We start from the raw sequence: 20,331 nt of genomic DNA on the forward strand, positions 1-20,331 counted from the left end.
CTAACCCTATATATATATATATATATATATATATATATATATATATATATATATATATACATACATATATATAGTTGAATTTATTAAAATTCATCTAATTGTACCTACAAAGGAGTTGCTGTTTCAGAAGCAACTTTAGGGCTAACATAATTGTTCCTCTTCATAAATTCCAGAAAATGGAAGGAATTACATTTATTCAGGAATCATCCATTCCAATGGAATGATACATTCCATTCCTTCTCCATTATACCAAGGCTGAGCTCTTTGAGGGTTTCATAGATCCTACATGGCATTTTCCTTACAATCTTCGTGATCATGTAGTATACACCTAAACAAGACCCCACTGCAGCCATTGTCAAAGGGGTGTCTTTCGTGCTCTGAAAAAAATAACACAAGCCTCAGATATAAGCAAGTAAAACATAGACTTCAATAAATCATGAACCAATTTTGGAAATATGAGTTTAATTAATGAATATAGTAACCTACCAGGATAATACATGTGACTGCAACTTGAACATCAACTTCTCCATCTTCAGAAATAATATATTTCCTCACCAGCCAATCTCCGAAAACCAGCTCCTAACAAAATGTTCAAAACACAAATTTTATTTTTGTTACAATATCGTCAAAATTTATACAAAATCAAATGTTTTAACAATAAATATAAAAAGACACAAATAAAGTTTACTTGGAATCTGCCATAAAGGAGGAGGTTGATGACACAACATATAAGATAAAATGAACTCATAACGAACATTTCTATTTACTCTGATGACTTGGAGTGATTATACAAATAAAAAAAATTATTCTACCTGAAAATTAAAACTTTGTTTAAAGATTTTCTTTCATCAAAACATTTAAAAAATATAGGTAGAGCTAAATTAAAATATATATAAAAATCAATGAAGACGACATTTTCCTGTTCCCACACAAAATGCACACTCATCTGCATCTCCATCAATATTTCCTACTAAGTGTATAACAGAATGTGTATTCACTGTTGAATATTTATATTTATATTAATATAAAATACTTTGTCCATATGGGCTGTGTGAATTCACTGTTGAATATTTATATTAATATTATATTAAAAGGAATGAGCAGGAATTGAGAGACAAAACATATAGTCAAATAACATTGCATGTTTTAACGAGGAAGCGCCCATTAAATTAATTGCTCTCTTGCCTCTTTGAACTTCTTCCTGCCAATATTGTTTGACAAAAAAAAGATTATTAAATATTTGAGAAAGGAGCTCACAGACATTTAACAATTTTAGTTCTATATTAACTATTTACTAACAGGAAGTTTGTTCATCACCAAGTACAGACAAAAACCATCATTCTAACAAGTTCCTAATCTCTTTTACTCATAATTCTAACATCAAATAGATATTACTAATTACCATGAAGCAGGAGGATCTTTTGTTGTAGCATGTATATCATAAGAGCAAAAGATGACAACGGAAGAAGTAAATAAAATTAAAACATGTACCCGAGGAGCATGTAATCCATTTAAATTGTATTATGAAAATTTATTTGTGGAAGACGACTAGTTTCAGACATTATATTCTATGCTCAAAAGGTTGCAGTCTTCCACAAATAAAAATATCTCCTGCATTTCTCAATATATAACCAAAAAAATTCTTTAGAATCCTAAATTGGAATTAAATCATCATTCATGAAGTCAAAGTGAAGTTAACATGTGATATTTCTCATTGAGGCATTTCATCGAACATGTTGAGTGCAAACAAATATCTATATTTTTCAATAACATAGGTGTCTATTTTTATACCTACAATCAACACAAGGATTTAACACTTTTAAAAACATATTGACTAAACAGGTTCAACTTAATGATTAGGCAGAAAAAATTCATAAAGGTCAAACAAAGGTTAGGAGTCAACAATAGAAACAGATGATACCTAAATTTTGATCGACAAGGGATCATCTTCTTCGTTCAGGTCTTCAATCCATAGTGGAGGCCGAGATGAAGTCGGCGATTATGGTGTACTCCAGGGAACGAATTGATGGAGGATAAAAGATTCAAAATCAAAGTATCTTTAGTGGAGTTTTTTCTATGAAGAACGTGAGATCAAGGAGTTCAGCAACAATGAACCTTCGATCATTCGTGGATTTCAGATTTCATATAGAATGATGATCGATGATGATAGTTTGATCGATTGGGATATGGAAATCGATCGTTTATCTTCATTGTGTTCGTGTGAGTAGAAGCAATTTCAGAATAGAAAGCAATATATATTAGATGGAGGATTAGAGGCAATTCGACGGAGGTGAGTCGTCGGAGGATGGATCGTAGGCTTGAGAGAGAGAGAGGAAAATGGGGAGGAGAGAGATGAAAATTTATTTTATCAGACATTAGATTTAAGAAATCATTTACGTATACTTTTATTCCTATAATACCCCTGACTGAATTAATTAAGATACCCCTCCTTCCTTTTTTGTCTACTTATTTACAAAAACGCCACCTTGCATCTCAACCCTTCATTTTTTTGATCCAACGTTCAACCTTTAGTTCTCGGGAAACTTTGAGTTCTTAAATGATCCTTGCTATATATATATATATATATATATATATATATATATATATATATATATATATATATATATATATATATATATATAGAGAGAGAGAGAGAGGGGGGGGGGGGGGGAAGGATCATTTGAGAACTTATAGTTTCCTGAGAACTAAAAGTGGAACGTTAGATCGAAAAAAAGGATGGCCAAGATGAATTGTGGCATTTTTGTAAATAAATAGAAACTTGTAGGGGTGGAGGTATCTTAACTTAAAAGGGCAAGGGTATTATAGGAAACACAAATATTTCTCTATACGTATCGGCTTCCATCGTGTTCGTAGTGTCCCTATATCGCATCGTCATACCAATTGCCTCCATCTCATCCGATCGCCTCCATTTGCAAATCAAAATCAATTTCTCGCCTTTTTTCGATTTGAATGCTCTGTTCGATCTCTTTTCTCCAAATCAATCTAGTTTTTTGAAATCGGAAACACATCAATTTAGTGTGTTTTCAGGTATAGTGATTTGGATTATTCAACTGAAATTTTGTCTCTCAACACTACGTCTTCATTGTCGTTTTCACCATTGTTTTCATTAGATCAGGATGTCAAAGGAGATCGAGAGACAGATCGATACAAATGATAGATCTTAAAGTATTTTTATTATCGAGATATGATGAAGAAGTCGATGAAATCGATCAGTTTTGTACTTGCCTAGGAGGAAGCTGTTTGACTTATCACAGATTCATGTAGAAATTCAGGTATAGTGATTTAGATTATAGCATTAATTTGTTGCTCTAGTTGATGAGAAAGAAAAATTTTAGTTGTTCTTTTGATCAGATATGGAATTAAGTAGGGTAAATGGCACAAAAAACACTATTTTTACACAGAAATTCGATTTTGACACCGTGTTATTTTTTGTGTCAATTTTGACACTGTGTTTTCCAATTCGTTATAATTCTGACCACTTGACCGGTTAACCAGGTTACATGCTGACGTGGCATGATGACGTGTCAGTTTTGATGACGTGGCATGCTGACATGATATGCTGACGTGTCAAAATTGATTTTTTTTCCACAAAAAACACTAAGTTTTCACTTTTTTTTGATTTTGACACTAAGTTTAATTTTTTATTTCAATTTTGACACTATGTTTTTTTTGTTCCAATCGAACATCATTTATCGAATTTTGTTCAATTTTGTCTATTTTCCATTTGAAACCGTATAAATATATTTTTTTTATTACATTTTAAACCGTATAACATATTCTTTTCGTTTAAAAACCACATTTTTATTTAAATACAAGGTGTTTTTTTTTTCTTACATTCAAAGCATTAGTTATATCATGAGAATCAAACTAACCATAAGCTTCTAATAAGATGTAAAAATTTGATGGGTTGCAAACTTGATATCCAAATTTTGATCAACTATACGCCTATAAACCTTCAAACATATTTTAAAGTTGCATATTAATATAAAATACAATTTTTATATAGTTAATACATATTTATACATAAAAATATGATTTGAGTGTAAAAAAAATGTATTTATACAAAACTATGGTTTTTAAATGAAAAAAAAAACATATTTATACGGTTTAAATGTATTAAAAAAATATTTATACGGTTTCAAATAGAAAATTGTCAACATTGAACAAAATTGGAAAAAATGATGTTCGATTTGGAACAAAAAAACATAGTGTCAAAGTTGAAAGAAAAAATTAAACATAGTGTCAAAATCGAAAAAAAATGAAAACTTAGTGTTTTTTGTGAGAAAAAAATTCAATTTTGACACGTCAGCATATCATGTCAGCATGCCACGTCATCAAAACTGACACATCATCATGCCACGTCAGCATGTAACCTGGTTAACCGGTCAAGTGGTCAGAATTGTAACGAATTGGAAAACACAGTGTCAAAATTGACACAAAAAATAACACGGTGTCAAAATCGAATTTCTGTGTAAAAATAGTGTTTTTTGTGCCATTTACCCAATTAAATATGTGTCTTTTTCTATGAGAATGTGTCACATTGGTGGAGCATTCTTAATTCGGTCACATCTGATAGGTGTATTGAATCTAATCATGCTTCATGTCAATTAAATCCCTCGGTGGATTTATTCAAGTATTCAATTGGATTGAGTTTATCGATATTAATTGAATCTCTTACCAGTTACATCGAATGTAATTAAGCCTATTATCAATTCATTTCATTGGCGAATTTTTATTTATCTTAATCATGTTTATCGACACTAATTTTGCCTCTTATTAGTTTCATTGATTTTAATTGTGCTGCTTATGAATTGATTTGATTGATACTTGAATTTATGAGTAATTAGTTTGATGTTTTTATGCTCTGTAGAAGATGATGTTTAAAACCAATCACTTTATCGCATTAGTTGGAAATATACATATATTTATGCTAATTATGAATGAGCTAAGATCACATGTATCAAGATAATTATACACTACATCCTTATCTAGTCATCGTCAACAAATAGGGCTCTCAAGAGTATAGAATTGATAATAGTATTTTAACAATTAAATGACTTGATTATTGGGTGACATCCAGAAAAGAAATATACATGAATCTTGTAGGTTAGGGAAAAAACTTAGGAATTTAATATTATAAGCTCAAAACAGTAAATAATGGATTTGAAAGTATATTCTTTTGATATGGTAATATTATTTTTATATCTTGGTATGTGTAAACCGGTCTAAATTTGATTATTTATTATTATTGCAATACTTTCATAATTTGGTTTGTGCAAATCAATGTTTTCTTACATTTTAACTCATTTATTGTCTAACTAATGCATACACCCATTTGATTGTTTAAATGGGCTCGCATATGTCAGGTAATACCATCTGTGGTTTTTTGACCATTTTTTAAACTGTTATGGGAAATGGACCTTGTTGTGAGTTTTGAAAAAATTGACTTTTTTCAATTCTATGACTTTTGGGAAATTGTTAAAAATCGTTAATGTTTTGTTTTTAGTTTCGTTTATGTGTGCTATCCTTTATATATGTGGTTCATCTTACCTCAGTTTTTGTTGTAGAATTTAGTATTAAAAATTTGTAATTATTGTTATATTCAAACTCAGAATATGCTTATTATTAAGAAAATGAAACTCGATGGCATTCCACGAATTGAATGTAATGATCCATTTAATTCCCTTGTTTCATTCCATTTCTCTCTGATTCCATTCCATCATACCAAGCAAACTCTTAACTTTGTGCTTATTTTTCGTAATATATATATATATATATATATATATATATATATATATATATATATATATATATCCATTTTCTTATTTCAGTATAAGTAAGTTTTCCGAACTTCCATGAAAGGAGTTGTGTTTATTGATTTGGGTGTAAGATACAAGATTATGGCAGAAGAGATATTACAAAGATAGATACAGTTTATTAAATATAATTTAATGGAGGTAAATTTATTTTTATCTTTCAAAATTCAAATTCCCATCTTAGTTTTTTTTTTTCTCTTAAATAATAAATTTTGTTTTTGTTTTTTTCAGACGATGGATGGGGATGACGGATTTCAAAATACCCATGAACCAAAACGATGTGAATCTGCAAAATTTAAGATTGATCAGGTAGTTTTTATACTGGGGAAAGTTCACATAATATGGAAAAATTCACAAGTGATTCACATATGAATTACGTGTGATTCACATATAAATCACATGTGATTCGCATGTAATTACAAGTGAATCACATATGAGTTACATGCGATTCATATGTAATTTACATATGAATCACATGTAATTTACATATGAATCACATGTAATTTACAAGTGATTCAGATATGCATTACATGTGATTCACATGTAAATCACATATAATTCACATGTAAATCACAAGTGAATCACATATGAGTTACATGTGATTCATATGTAATTTACATATGAGTCACATGTAATTCACAATTAAATCATAAGTGACTCACATATGAATTACATGTGATTCACATATAAATCACATGTGATTCACATATGAATCACATGTAATTAACAAGTGAATCAAATATGAATTACATTCAAATATAAATTATACTAGATTATAACCCGCGTTAAACGCGGGGGAACGTATTAAAAAAATTACCAAAACATTTATATATATTGTATAATAATTATAAAAGAAAGTTTATGGCTATTTTTATTATTGAAAGGTGAAGAAGAAACACTGAAATCGATAAATAACTATAAATGTTGCAGGACCTCTTTGTAGACAACGTTTTTTTGTTTTATTAGTTGAACGACCTTCATCGTCACATATGAGTACCTTCAAATCGTTTTTTCTTGTTACACAAGAAACAACTACATATAACTGACTATAGGTGAAGACAGGTCTACACATGTATAATCCAATATTTGATAATGAGTGTCTTTGACTTTTGTTAATGGTCAAAGCGAAACAAACTGCTACTGGGAATTACCTACGTTGAAAACAAAATGGAATTTTTTTATCGGATGGGGTGAACTTCATGCGAGGTATATAAGTAGTCTCGTTGAAAAATCTACTAGATATGATTCGTGCTTCAATGACGTGTCTTCCAAGCCTTATGATTTGTAATTTAGTACCATTGCATAGTCCTCTGGTTTGGTCGATATTACGAAGCAACATGATCGGAACACCTATTTTTAGTATAAGTTTATGGTTAGGAATTCCAGAGGCCTTAAAAGCGTTCAACACATCCGGAGAGTATACTAATTCCTCAAAAGAATCTTCTGTCTCGGTCTCACATAAGGAATATGAACTCAGATATGTTTTCCCTTCATCTTTCATCAATTCTAACATGTAGTCATTGATAGCATCAACTTCTTCATTAGTAGGGACCAAAATATCTTTATCTTGAAAATACGATGGATCATCAAGATTGTTCTAAAAGATGAATAAATGCAGTATACAATTGAATGAATATGGTCACCCGTAGAGGGAACAATCACATCTTTTGGAAAATTCAACTTCAACTTCGCCATCATTAGGACCACCGATAGTACCTTCACCAATTTTAAGAATCCTATCAGCAAATGATTTTGTCTCTTCGAAATCATGTTTTGGACAACCGAACTGAAGCCTCATGTTTACAGTCAAATGTAAAATTGTACATTCACGCCATAATCATGATGAATGCAATGATGTCTACACAATATCTGAACGATTTCCTCTTTGTATTACTAGGAGAATTTGTCAAAAGTCACCTCCAAATACAATGGTCTTGCCTCCAAATGGTTTATCATTGTTCTTAGGAAGGATAATATCTCTAAGTGTCCTATCAACTGCTTCGAAACAATGACGATGCATCATTGGGGCTTCGTCCCAAATTATAAGGCTCACTTTGTTCAACAGGGCAGCTACATCGTTACCTGGCGTAATAGAACAAAACAATTTCTCATTCAAGTTAATTGGTATATGAAATCTTGAATGTGTTGTCCTACCACCAGAAAGAAAAATCGGCAATGATAAATGTCAAATAATCATAACTGCTAGATTTATTCGAGTTTTTCCATTTTTTGAATCTTAAGGGTATGAGGAGCTACACCTTCTTTTGAGGAAGACCATTCAAATGATTCAATGGTGGTAGCAATCTCAATAGGGCATTTCAGTGAAGTAGATGTCGGTGTCACCGCATCAAGATAAACAACATTAATATTGTCACCTTCAACAGAAACACTCTTTTCCTGTATATAAAATTAATAAAACAATGTTAATTAACAACATTAATATTGTCACCGTATCAAGAATAAATGTTTATTAACAATGTTAAAATGCTAAATTATATGAATTTAATTTTACGTTAATAGACTTGTTGATAGGACTTAGGAGTACCATCAGAATGAATATTGTTTTCTTCGTATGCAGGTGAATGTTTGAAAACTGCACCAACTACAAGTTCATCATCAGTCATCTTATGAACGGTGTAGGCATGATAATTGTTCTCGAGATTAAACTTTGAAATTTGAACTTTAAAAACAAACTTCCTATTAAGCATTGTATTGAACTCATCGGGGATCTTTTGGCATCCTTGATCCTAAAGAATATTATAATAAAACGTGTGAGTAGTTAATAAATCCCGATTAAAATAAAATGCAATAACAATATACAGTTAACTTGTCGTGTGTACAAATTAATATAATAGTATAATATAACGCTACCTTTGATATCTTTTCCATCAACCAATGATTGCAGCGGTGAATAAGATCTTTAACATGACGGTCAAACAATATAAAAGAAGCAGACCCAGTTTCATCTTGAACATATATTACAACCCTTACCCTAAATATTATTGTATGACACGTTAATGGACAACGAAATAAAAAATTAAACATTGTAATAAAGATTCATGAGACAATAAGTTTACAAATGTAAAATTATGAACTTACTTGCCGAATACATCAGAAACTACTCTGCAACCATTACAATTAAATGGTTCACCATCACTATCATCACCATTTTTAGTTACATTTTTTGAACAGTCATGACAATAAAAAGAAAACCATCCTTCTCCAAATCGAAACCGATTATAGTAGCAATGATAGACAAACCAATTTCCTGATTGGTAAAAATACATACATATATATATATATATATATATATATATATATATATATATATATATATATATATACATACATACATATATATATATATATATACACACACACACATTAAAAAAATTGTTATATATAATGGGAAAATATTAATAATATTAAGTATACCTCATTGTAATCTGGAATATCATCAATGTTGTTGGGTAGTATTAATGGAAGACTCAACATTCAAATCGATATCAACAATGCTACATATAAGAAGGAAAAATGAAGAAGATCAACAATAATAATGATTATTAATTAAGAATAAGTAAAAATAAAACAGTAAATAATTATATCATAGTCATCAAATACATACGCCTTTTTAAATTCTGAAATATGATGCATATCATCATTAATATGCAATCTCGACCCAAATAAATAGTTACCGACTTGTGGCTGACCTATAAATAGCAATTGAAGTAATAGATTATTTCTTATTATAAATAAAATATTAATGTAATGAGCATAGACATCTAAAAATAATTATTCTTACCACCCCAAGTCTTGAGCTTTGTCATACGTAGGAGGATGATCACATGAGCATTTTCATTTTAATGTTCAGTATGTAGTTGTTCAACTTCAATGCAAAACCATCCCATAAAGCAACTTGCATTTTCCTACCACTATAATTGATTGTTTGGGTTATATGAATAAAATATTAAACATGATAAATTAATGAAAAATAAAGAAAACTACCTCAGATCTTGTGCAACAATACTCATTAGCCTTGTTTCCCTTGCGTTCTCCTTAATCACTCTCATGGGTTCAGTAGATACAACATGACCAATAAAATCTACAAAAAGTAAATTTGAATCAATTATTATAATATAAATTGGTTTAAAAAATATATAATATAATAAATGCAAAACTGTTAAGGGAAAAAAGCTCACCAAATGCAACACAAGTGTCAAAATTTATGGCTGTCAGATCTTGAAAACTCACAAAATTAAAAGGATTGATCCTATCAACAAAAGGAGTTGATACACGATTGTGGTTGTTTTGTAGTAATTTATCTTATGCTTGTGAGCAACCAACATGTAATCTCCTTTGTTTCTTGTCATACCAAAGTTAGTGATTTGCCTTACAACTCCTTATTCCAGGAGGGCTTGAAATGCATTTATGAGATTTTTTTGATTGTTGCATGTATTCTAGTGCCATGTAGGTGATAAACAATATTATTATATGAAACAAAAATAAAACATAAGCTTTTTTCATATTATTTTAATTTTACCTCCTGGTCCATTAAAATCATGTCCAAGTTGTTGATCATGTTTGAGTTGTTTTTGTATGTCTGTTTCCAAATCATGACAACTTGAACACAAATATTCCATGATTCTTTGGAGGCATTCATGCCAGCCAACTTAACAATGACGATTTCACTGTCACTGTTATGTACCATTTCGCTTATGCTATGAGAAATAGAAAAGTATTAGAGATAATTATGAGATATAGTGAAAAAAGTAATTCAAAGATTTACAAGGTTTTTGTTTAATGTAAATATGATGTTGTTCTTTTAACATAGACATTCTTGGTTCGCATACTTAACCATGAAAAAAAACAAAAATAAACATTAATTGTATTTTGCAAAATAATAGTTTGTTGCAATTATGGATTAATAGAAGTAGGATGGTATCAAATCAAAACATACATAGTATGTTGATATATTTCTTAGGCTCCACATTTAGTTCTTAATAAGTTAATTTAATTCTAACATTCCACATTTAGTTCTTAGGTTCTCGAGAAACTATGAGTTCTCAACCGATCTCACCCGTATATATATATATATATATATATATATATATATATATATATATATATATATATATATACGGTGAGGTTCAATAGAGAACCATTAGTAACAAGGAACCAAATGTAAGCGTTGCAAATCATAATGATCAACGGCCAAATGATTGGATGTACACTTCTACATTGAACGCACATACATCAGATTATGCCATAAAACTCACTTATTTACCAAAAAACTCAACTCTTTTTTTTCATTTAATTTTTTAAACCACGTTTTTTATCGAAAAAAAACGAATATACCGTTGTTCACGATTTTTCCTCCTCTTTCCATAGAGATCCATGTTGTTATATAAAGATCAAAAAAATTTGAAAAAAACACACTTCGTTTTGTTGTTTTTTTCAATATTTAAGTTTATTTTTATCTAAAAAGATTAATTATACCAAAAAAAATCTCAATTTTTATCCTCTATTAATAAACATCATCATCGATAAAAAAAATAATAACAAATCAATCAATTCAGATTCATACCGTGAATCTAAATTATAAATATTTCAATTTTAATATTCACAATGTAAATCTGACTTACTATTTCAACTCTTTGATCATTGACAAATTAAATGAAATTTACATATAAATTGAAATATATTTCTATGTAGTTTTATATTATTTTAACGTTTTGATTATTCATAAATTAGTTTTGTAAAATCAACAAATAGATTTATTCATATTGTGAATCAAAACTGTATATAATTTAGTTTTTAGAATTTACAATGTGAATCTGACTTACTATCATTCACATTGTGAATCTAAATTGAAATTTCAATTTTTTTAATTGTCAATAAGAATCTATGTTTAAAGAATACTAAGAAAATGAATTTTGATATATTTATTAATTTTTTTCAATAAAAAATAGACTTTAACTTTTCAAAAAACAATGAAAATGAAGTGAGTCTTTTTGGAAAAAAAAAGTTCTTTTATTTATATATCAATATGGATCTCTATGGAAAGATGACGAAAATTCATGAACAACGGTATATTCGTTTTTTTCCGATTAAAAACATAGCCTAGAAAAATTAAACTAAAAAAAAGTTGGTTTTGTTATAATCTGGTGCATGTGCGTCTATTATAAAAGTTTACATCCCTTCATTTTGTCGGTGATCGTTTTAAATTGTCGTTTTGGATTAGTTCTTTGGTTCAGTGGTTAATAATGGTTTTTTATTTAACTTATATATATATATATATATATATATATATATATATATATATATATATATATATATATATATATATATATATATATATATATATATATATATAGGTTTAGGTTCTATGGAAATCAAAAAACCCTATAAAAAACCCTAAGAATCATTAAAATGCATAAAAAATACTTAGAGATCACAATTTTTTTTTGAATTTTTTTATCAAAAAATCGCAACTTGTAGGTCAAAATCCCTAAAAAAAATTTTGAAAATTTTATTTTTTACAAAAAAAAAATGATGTTTATTATTTTTTTTCAGCGAAATTGTAAAAAATGCTACGATTTTTTGATAAAAAAAATTCAAAAAAGGTCTTGTGATGTCTTGGTATTTTTTATGCATTTTTATGATTTTTAGAGTTATATATATATATATATATATATATATATATATATATATATATATATATATATATAAACTAATATTATATTTTATGATTCATTATTAAAGTTAAAACTAAAATTTCATGTTCTGGTTCTTTGATAGGATCTATTTAGGGGTATTGATTGGAGGATCTATGGTTGAATCAGCAGGAATAGTTCATCAGCGAAGTCGGGGTTCGGAAGTGATAACATTCGTCCAGGTAGGATCGACAGTAGTCTAAAGCAGGACCTTTGGGTCCAATCACTACCGTTGCTAGGGAAGGAGCGGTAGCAAGAAGATGTGGATGGCAGACACATGAGTTTGTTTAGTCATTGGAAGTGCCAAGGGAATTTTATAATCATAAGGGTTGAAGATCGTTAGAATTCAAAGATTCTTTTTGAGGATGGGAAGTTGGAGTGAAGATTCTTCAGTTGAGGTCAATGGTTATAGTCTTTGTCACCAGCATAAAGGACTTAAGGATTTTGTGCTGTATCATGGGAAGCGATTAGGGTTATCGGACTTGCTGAGATTTCGGAGAGTATTCATCTGGATTTTAAGAGTTGTGTGATCATCGAGATTGACTAGTAATGGAACGTTAGTAGTAGTAAGAACAAGTCATCGGCGATTCAAATTATAAGGAGGTAAGATGGGTTGAGAATCCATCAAATTTTGTGGGTTGGGAGAGCTTCGACGAATCCAAGTGGGGGAGAATCGTTCAGATTTCCGGGAGCTAAATCAGATGTGAAACTAGGGTGAGTTTCACATCCTAGTCGGGAGGGAAGACAACTCAAGTGGTTGTTTGGATTGAATTTGTGTAAATCGGGAGTTCAGGAAACTTCCAACAGCTGGTTGGCATTTTCTTTGTGGTATAGCAGGCATGTGGATGGATCCAGGTGTGGGTTTGTTAGAGTCTTGCTGATTATTCTTGTTTGATGAAGGCTTTGGGGTTCGAAGCATGACCCGAACACCTGATTAGGATTCATTTGGATGTGGGTTCGACTCAAGATGATTGGAATTGATGTGGTAGAGATGTGGTAAGACCATGGGTGGTAACAGTGACGGGATAGTCATGTCGTAAGACTGCGGGGTGGCCGTAGCATTGACTAGACTGGTAGATAGCATGGAAGTGTTGTAAGTCTGCGATGGGATCTTAGCATTCGCCATATTGAGATAGACCATCATTTGGGGGTCGTTGGTATAAAGAAGTATCAGTTCGTGCCTTGGGCAAGTCTGACAAGATTATCGGGGATCATTTCTCTGTTATAGGAGGGGGACCATTGGGGTCCGAGGCGGGTCTGGGCCTGTGTAGCTCTCGATGGGGTGAGACCCGTGGGCGAGCCCCGTGTGATTATGGCAATGCAGGAGGGATATGGTAAAGATCGGTAGGGTCAAGGTATTGGATCTTGGTTTTAGTAGGGATGATTATATGGTCAGTGAGTGGAAAAGGGTGATACATAGGCTAGGGTAGCCTTATCGGCTCGACTCTCAGGAACCTGGTGGTTGGACCAGGTGTGATACTGGCAGTCTCAGCAGTGGTTTGGGGATCTTTATATCCTGGTTTAGTGAATGGTTGTCTTGAATCATAAGATTTCGGGTGAAATGCAAGTGTAAATCCTTGGATCTCCAGTTACGAATTATGTATCGTGATGAGTTTTGGTTGAAACTCGTGTTGGGAATTGTGAGTGTATATGTACAAGGTCTTTATTTCAGTAAGACACGAATTAAGGAATCTGTCTGCCAAGGGAATCAGCTGAAGGGTTCAAGGCAAAAAGGGATTTTTTCAGCGTTGATGGTATAAAAGGCCCTTGTGATCATGCTTTGGAATGATTCTACCTGTGCGTAGGTATGGGACTTCAGAATTATAGCAGTAGCGTATCGGTTCGGCAGTTAAGGAATCATTGACTTGTTCAACACTAGAAGGTTTAACTCCCATATTGTCCCTTGTTGTGCATTATGTTCATGGATTCGTTAACTTCATAATGGTCTTTTACTTGAAGGATTATCTAAACCCTTTTGTCGAGTGAAAAGTTTTAAGCAGTGGTGAATGGTCAGTGATTCTGTTTTCTAGTGGAAACAACAGGTAATCAGAAGTTGGGTAATCATTTTGGAATACAAAGTGGATTTGAATTAGTAGTGGTTCAGAATGGATGTGGAAGTCGTAGGATAAGATAAGAGAGCATTACCCATAGTTATTTGGAGCAGCGGACTTTGAGGACGAAGTCTGATTCAAGTAGGGGGGATTTATAACAGTCGATTCTAGGTATGAAATTATTTTCGATTGTGTATGATATTTCCTTTTGAAGGCCATGTCGTGGTGAAGCCTCACCACGACGTGGCAATAAGCTTTTGGGTTGCGAGAGTTTAAAGACCCACCATGATGTGGTGTTTTTTCCACGACGTGGTGGCAGCTGTTGGAGAAAACCCTAAAGTTTAAGGTTTGATCCCTATTTAAACTCCTTAACCTCTCATAGCCTCCCTCTCGTCATCCTCCATCTCTCCAAATCGTCCCTTGAAGACCATAGATCCCTTGTGTGGGTCTTTTAGCCTTAAAGTGTGTGTGTTTGGTGCTAGTGAAGAAAGAAGGTGGTGGAAGATCATATTAGAAGTCCAAAGCAACGTAGATCTAGGATTTTATCTTCCTCAAGCATCTCAAGGAGGTATAAAGTCTTCATCTTGATGAGTTAGTTAATAGATCTTTGGATTTTGTCCACTTTTCTCTATGCCTTGTTGCTTTGGAAGGTTGAACTTCATAAATCTTGCAACTTTATGAATCTCCGGGCCATTTGGAGCATTTGAATCTTTGGATCTGAATTAGATTTGAGTTTCAAGGTCATGCATAGAATCTTGGCGTTTTTTTCCCCTATTTTGGCCTAATAAGATTTCAAGACGTGATTATTGCTTAAGCCATGTAGTGTTTTGGACCTTAAAGTTAAGATCTATACACTTTGGAGGGTTCTATTGGATAAAGTTGGAAGCTTTATCCATCTAGACCCTATTATGGACCATATCTGAGTTAGAGACCCTTTAGAAGTGAAGTGTTGAATGTGTTAAGGTGCTGAAAACCCTATTTCCATGATGTGGTGGTGGGGCTGGTCGCGACTATTTTATCGTTTTCGACACCACGACGTGGTAAAGGGCTACCACGACGTGGCGGCCAACTGAGCTGGCTCTTCTTGACTTTTTTACCGTTTAACCTAGTTTGACCCATGGGGTATTTTGGGTATTCTGGATTATGTTTGAGAATTGGTCTTTTTGATGGTTAGGCGTCGGTTAGAGTTAAGATTCGGAGTCGAGACATCATTAGCTATTGTTCAGATTCAGAGGTGAGTCTTCCTCACCATGTTTAGTGGGTCAAAGACACCAATGCGGACCCATGGTTTATTATGATAGGATGCTAGATTTTCTGTGTGACTCTTGCATGTGTATGTGTTTGTATGCTTAGTGGGTTGGGCCCAATGGCAATTCTGAATGTTAGTACTTGTTATACTTGTATGTTTATATGTTGTACAGGACTCGTTGTGCGATTTAGGGCGATGCGTGTTATACTCATTGGACGAGGCCCGTTATACTCAATGGGCATGGCCCGTTATGCGAGTCAGGGTGGGCCCATTACACTCATCGTGCGGGCCCATTATATGTTTGATATGTGTGATATGCAATATTTAGGGGAAACTTACAAAGTTTCGTGTAATAACCTGTTCCAGGTGATTCTGTGATTCAGGGTCCTGGTTTGGAAGTCGATTGTATGAGGACATTTAGCCTTAAGGAGGCGACGTTAGACCTTGTAGAAGGAGGCAATGAAGGTTATGAGACCTAAATCCTCTAGATTGTGCTTCGGGTGGAAGGGTAGAATGGGAATAGTCGCACGTCGGTTTCTTGCATGCAAAATGGATTTTTGTTTGAAGAGTCCTTAGTCCAAGATAAATATATATTATTGTGGGGCCTTTCAATACCTTTCCGTGGATAAAAAGAACATCGAAATCGAAGTTAGAACAAAAAAGTTATGGTCGTTTGAAGATTTGAGAATTCTTAGGTTAAGCTTAGTATGTTGGGTGTATAGGGTGTACGTCGGGCATACTAGGCAAAAGATGATCATGGAAGTTGGACCTAGTACACTGGTTATACTATGAGTACGCATCATACGTGATCTGAACCTAAACCCTAATTTTTAGGGTTTTACCCCTATTTAAAGGCATTAACTCTCATTTGGACCTTCCATAGTCAGGCTCCACTCCCTATTCTGCCTCAATATCGAACCCTAGACTTGAGTATGAAGATCTTGGAGTTTTGTAGGTGGTTTTGTGCACCTTTTTTGTGGAAGAAGGTCCTTGAAGAAGGTAGTGTTGCATGCAATCTTAGAGATCTAGGAACTCCTCCATCTTGTGCTTCTTTTGAAGGTATAAAGTCCATACCTTGCTAATGTTCTTCTCAGATCTCTTTAGATGGGTTTTTATGAGCTTGTTGCCCCAAAGCTTGGACCTTTGTGTGTATGAGGTACTCCATAGCATTGTAGTTGTCCTTTCAAGTGTTTTAAGTCATCTAGATTCATAAAAATGGTTGCTTGATGGTCCCTTTTCCAACCATGCAAGAATTTGGTGGTGTTAAGTATGGTTTAAGTTAGGGTTTTGAGGTTTAAGCTCATTTCAGCCATGCAAAGGCTTAAAGCTAGAGACTTTATGTGTTAATTCATGATTTGGAATCAAATTTGAGAAGTGGATTTAGTGACTTAACCACTTAAGCCCTTATTGATGAGTTTAGGTTGTTGTGGAGTACGTTAGGTGTACCCATCTCGTACGCAACATGTACTGGCCAAAGGAGGCGTAGATCAAGTACGCTGGGCGTGCGCAGGCGGTTGACCGCCATTGGCTTTTGTTGACTTTTGGGTTTGGGCCATAATTGGACTATTAAGTTTGTCGTCTTTTTCTTTGGGTCATTGTTTGGCCTTGGGCCTTCTTGGATTTAGGCCCATAGTGGGATTTGGGCACCAGACAGGATTTCGGGCCATTGCAGGCTTTTGGGTGTCTTTGGGCACGGCCCGATTGTGGTTTTTGACCTAATTATTAATAAGGATATTGCCTAATGATATTTAGTGCAGAGGTGAGTCTTCTCCCGGTGCTCGTGAGTCGAAGGCACCAATGTCAGATCACTAAATTATCTATGTAGGATGCTAGTTGTCTTTGTGACTCTTGCGTGTTTGTATGAACGTGTGTGGTAGAATAGTTGTATCTGTGATGACCAGCTAGGTCTAGATGTTGTTATTGTGGTACGCTATATATATGTGACTGAGATTGCAAATTGTCTCCAGGGTTGCTGATAACCCACCGAGCGTGCTGTTAGCCCACTGGGACTATGGATAGTCCCCAGGTTGCTGATAACCCATAGTTGTTTAGTTGTGTTGTGTTGTATGTGGTATTTTGGGGAACTCACTAAGCTTTGTGCTTACAATTTGTGGTTTACATGTTGTAGATTTTTCTTATATTCACGAAGGGGCACGACTCGATTGCATCGCATCAATGGGGGACTTGTGTACATGATAATTTTTAATGATACTCTGATAAATATTTTAATATTTGTCGCTGTGATTTGACCAAACACTTAAATTTTTAATTGAAAATTCCAGGTTGAAATTTAGGGGGTTATACTTCGTCCTTACGTTTCAGTTTATGCTTCAGGTACTTTTGGTGCAAAGGGGAAGAGCTCAGGGTAATTGCAGTGCACACACGATATTGTTCCACATTTTTATGATAACTCCGATATCCCATGATGTATTGTTACATTTGTTCCATTTGGAATTTATGATGATGTTTTGGGATACCTAGTTTATTTATTTAAAAAAAATGAAATTTTTAGGTCTTATTTTTGGGATGTTACAGTTTTTTTTTTCAAAGTTGACATTGTGTTTTCTAAATTTTTTTACAATTTTTGCCACTTGACCGGTCAACCAGGTTACCTGTTGACGTGACATATCAATTTTGATGACTTGACATGATAACGTGTCAAAATTAAAATTTTTTCCCATAAAAAACACTAATTTTTCATTTTTTTTATTTTGACACTAAGTTTATTCTTTTTTTTTTTTTTCAATTTTGACACTATTTTTTTTTACAAATTTTCATTTGAAACCGTATAATATATTTTTTATCAAATTTTAAACCGTATAAATATATTTTTATCGTTTAAAAACCACATTTTTATATAAATACAATGTTTTTTTACAATCAAACCATAATGCCATGCATAAATATACATTAGTTATATCATGAGAACCAAACTAACCATAAACTTCGAATAAGATGCAAAAATTTCACGGATTGCAAACATGACCTCTGGGTCTTGATCGACTACATACCTTCAAACCTTCATACTCATTTTAAAGTTGTGTATTTAATATTTAATAATGTTTTTATATAACTAATACATATGTATACATAAAATTATGGTTTGAATGTAAAAAAATTGTGTATTTATACAAAAATATGGGTTTAAAATGAAATATATATATATATATATATATATATATATATATATATATATATATATATATATATGTATATGATTTAAAATGTATTAAAAAATATTTATACGGTTTTAAATGGAAAATGGTCAACATTGAACAAAATTGAAAAAAAATGATGTTCGATTTGGAACAAAAAAAACATAGTGTCAAAATTGAAAGAAAAAAATAAACTTAATGTTAAAATCGAAAAAAGTGAAAACTTAGTGTCTTCTGTGGGAAAAAAAAATCTAATTTTGACATGTCAGTATGCCACGTCATAAAAAATAAAATGTCATCATGCCAAGTCAGCAGGTAACCAGGTTGATCAATCAAGTGGTCAGGATTGTACAAAACTGGAAAACACAATGTCAAATTTAAGATAAAAAAACAGTGTCAAATTAGAATTTTGATGTAAACTTAGACCCTGTTTGATATGCGTCTGACCAAGTCAGGTTAGACATTTTTTGCTGACTTGGTTAGCTGAAAGTGTTTGATAAACAAAATTTAGGCGTCTGACTCGGAAAGTAAGGTATGGTCGAGAAAGAAGTCGGCAAGCTAAGAAAGGAAGTAAGGCTTTCCAATAGTACCTCTGCCATCGGATAAAATTCACAAGGAAGTAAGGCTTTCCAATAGTACCCTTGCCCTCAGATAAAAATTTACAGGAGGAAAAATGTGTACTAAGAGGTTACAAGAATCGAACTCAGCTTTCCCTTATACAAACAATGGTGTTTACTAGCAAGTTAGAGAGATTTTGTGTTTTAATCCCTAAAATAATATATTTAATGTCTATTATGCTGGAAGTTTTTGTATTTATTATCAGGGCCGGTCCATAGAATTTTACTGCCCGGGGCAAAAAAAACTTAATAATGCCCCAATACTTGTATCTTCAAACTTAATTGTTAGTATATCCCACAACTAATGTCTTTTTTCAGACAAATTCATCTTCATATAATTAAAAGTTGCAAACATCAATAAAACATTGTCTTCAAGCATTCTTTGAATCAAAAATAATAATTACAATATCATAGTTAACATTAGTACTTTCAACAAGCTCATTAGATTTACATTACTCCTCCTGTAATTGATTTGCAAAAAAAAGTAAAAACTACAAAGCCAAAAAATCCCTATGTAAAATGTAAATATAGAAAATTAGAAAACAAAAATGTCATTCTCTTCATTATTTGTACTATAATCATAAAATTGAAACAAATACTCATGGAATACACCATCGAAATTGGGAAGGAATTTAAGGAATTTCGACAGCAACGCCACAACATTTTAGAAATGCAACATAACCTAATTAAGGCAATCAACCTAACATGG

General features: G+C 32.3%; 1 protein-coding gene across 1 annotated transcript; it reads right to left on the minus strand.

Moving 5' to 3' along the window:
• Positions 1 to 203: 203 nt before the first annotated feature.
• Positions 204 to 7,635, minus strand: LOC145089895 (uncharacterized). Its single transcript, XM_079028281.1, has 5 exons — positions 7,519 to 7,635; positions 6,989 to 7,434; positions 6,835 to 6,901; positions 487 to 579; positions 204 to 377 (listed from the first exon to the last, which is right to left on the minus strand). The coding sequence occupies exons 1-5, from the start codon at positions 7,633 to 7,635 to the stop codon at positions 204 to 206; spliced, it is 897 nt and encodes a 298-aa protein (XP_078884407.1).
• Between the last annotated feature and the right edge of the window lie 12,696 nt (positions 7,636 to 20,331).

This window comes from Lactuca serriola, chromosome 2, assembly GCF_051521515.1.
Source record: "Lactuca serriola cultivar US96UC23 chromosome 2, Lser_US96UC23_V15, whole genome shotgun sequence".
Lineage (NCBI taxonomy): Eukaryota > Viridiplantae > Streptophyta > Magnoliopsida > Asterales > Asteraceae > Lactuca > Lactuca serriola.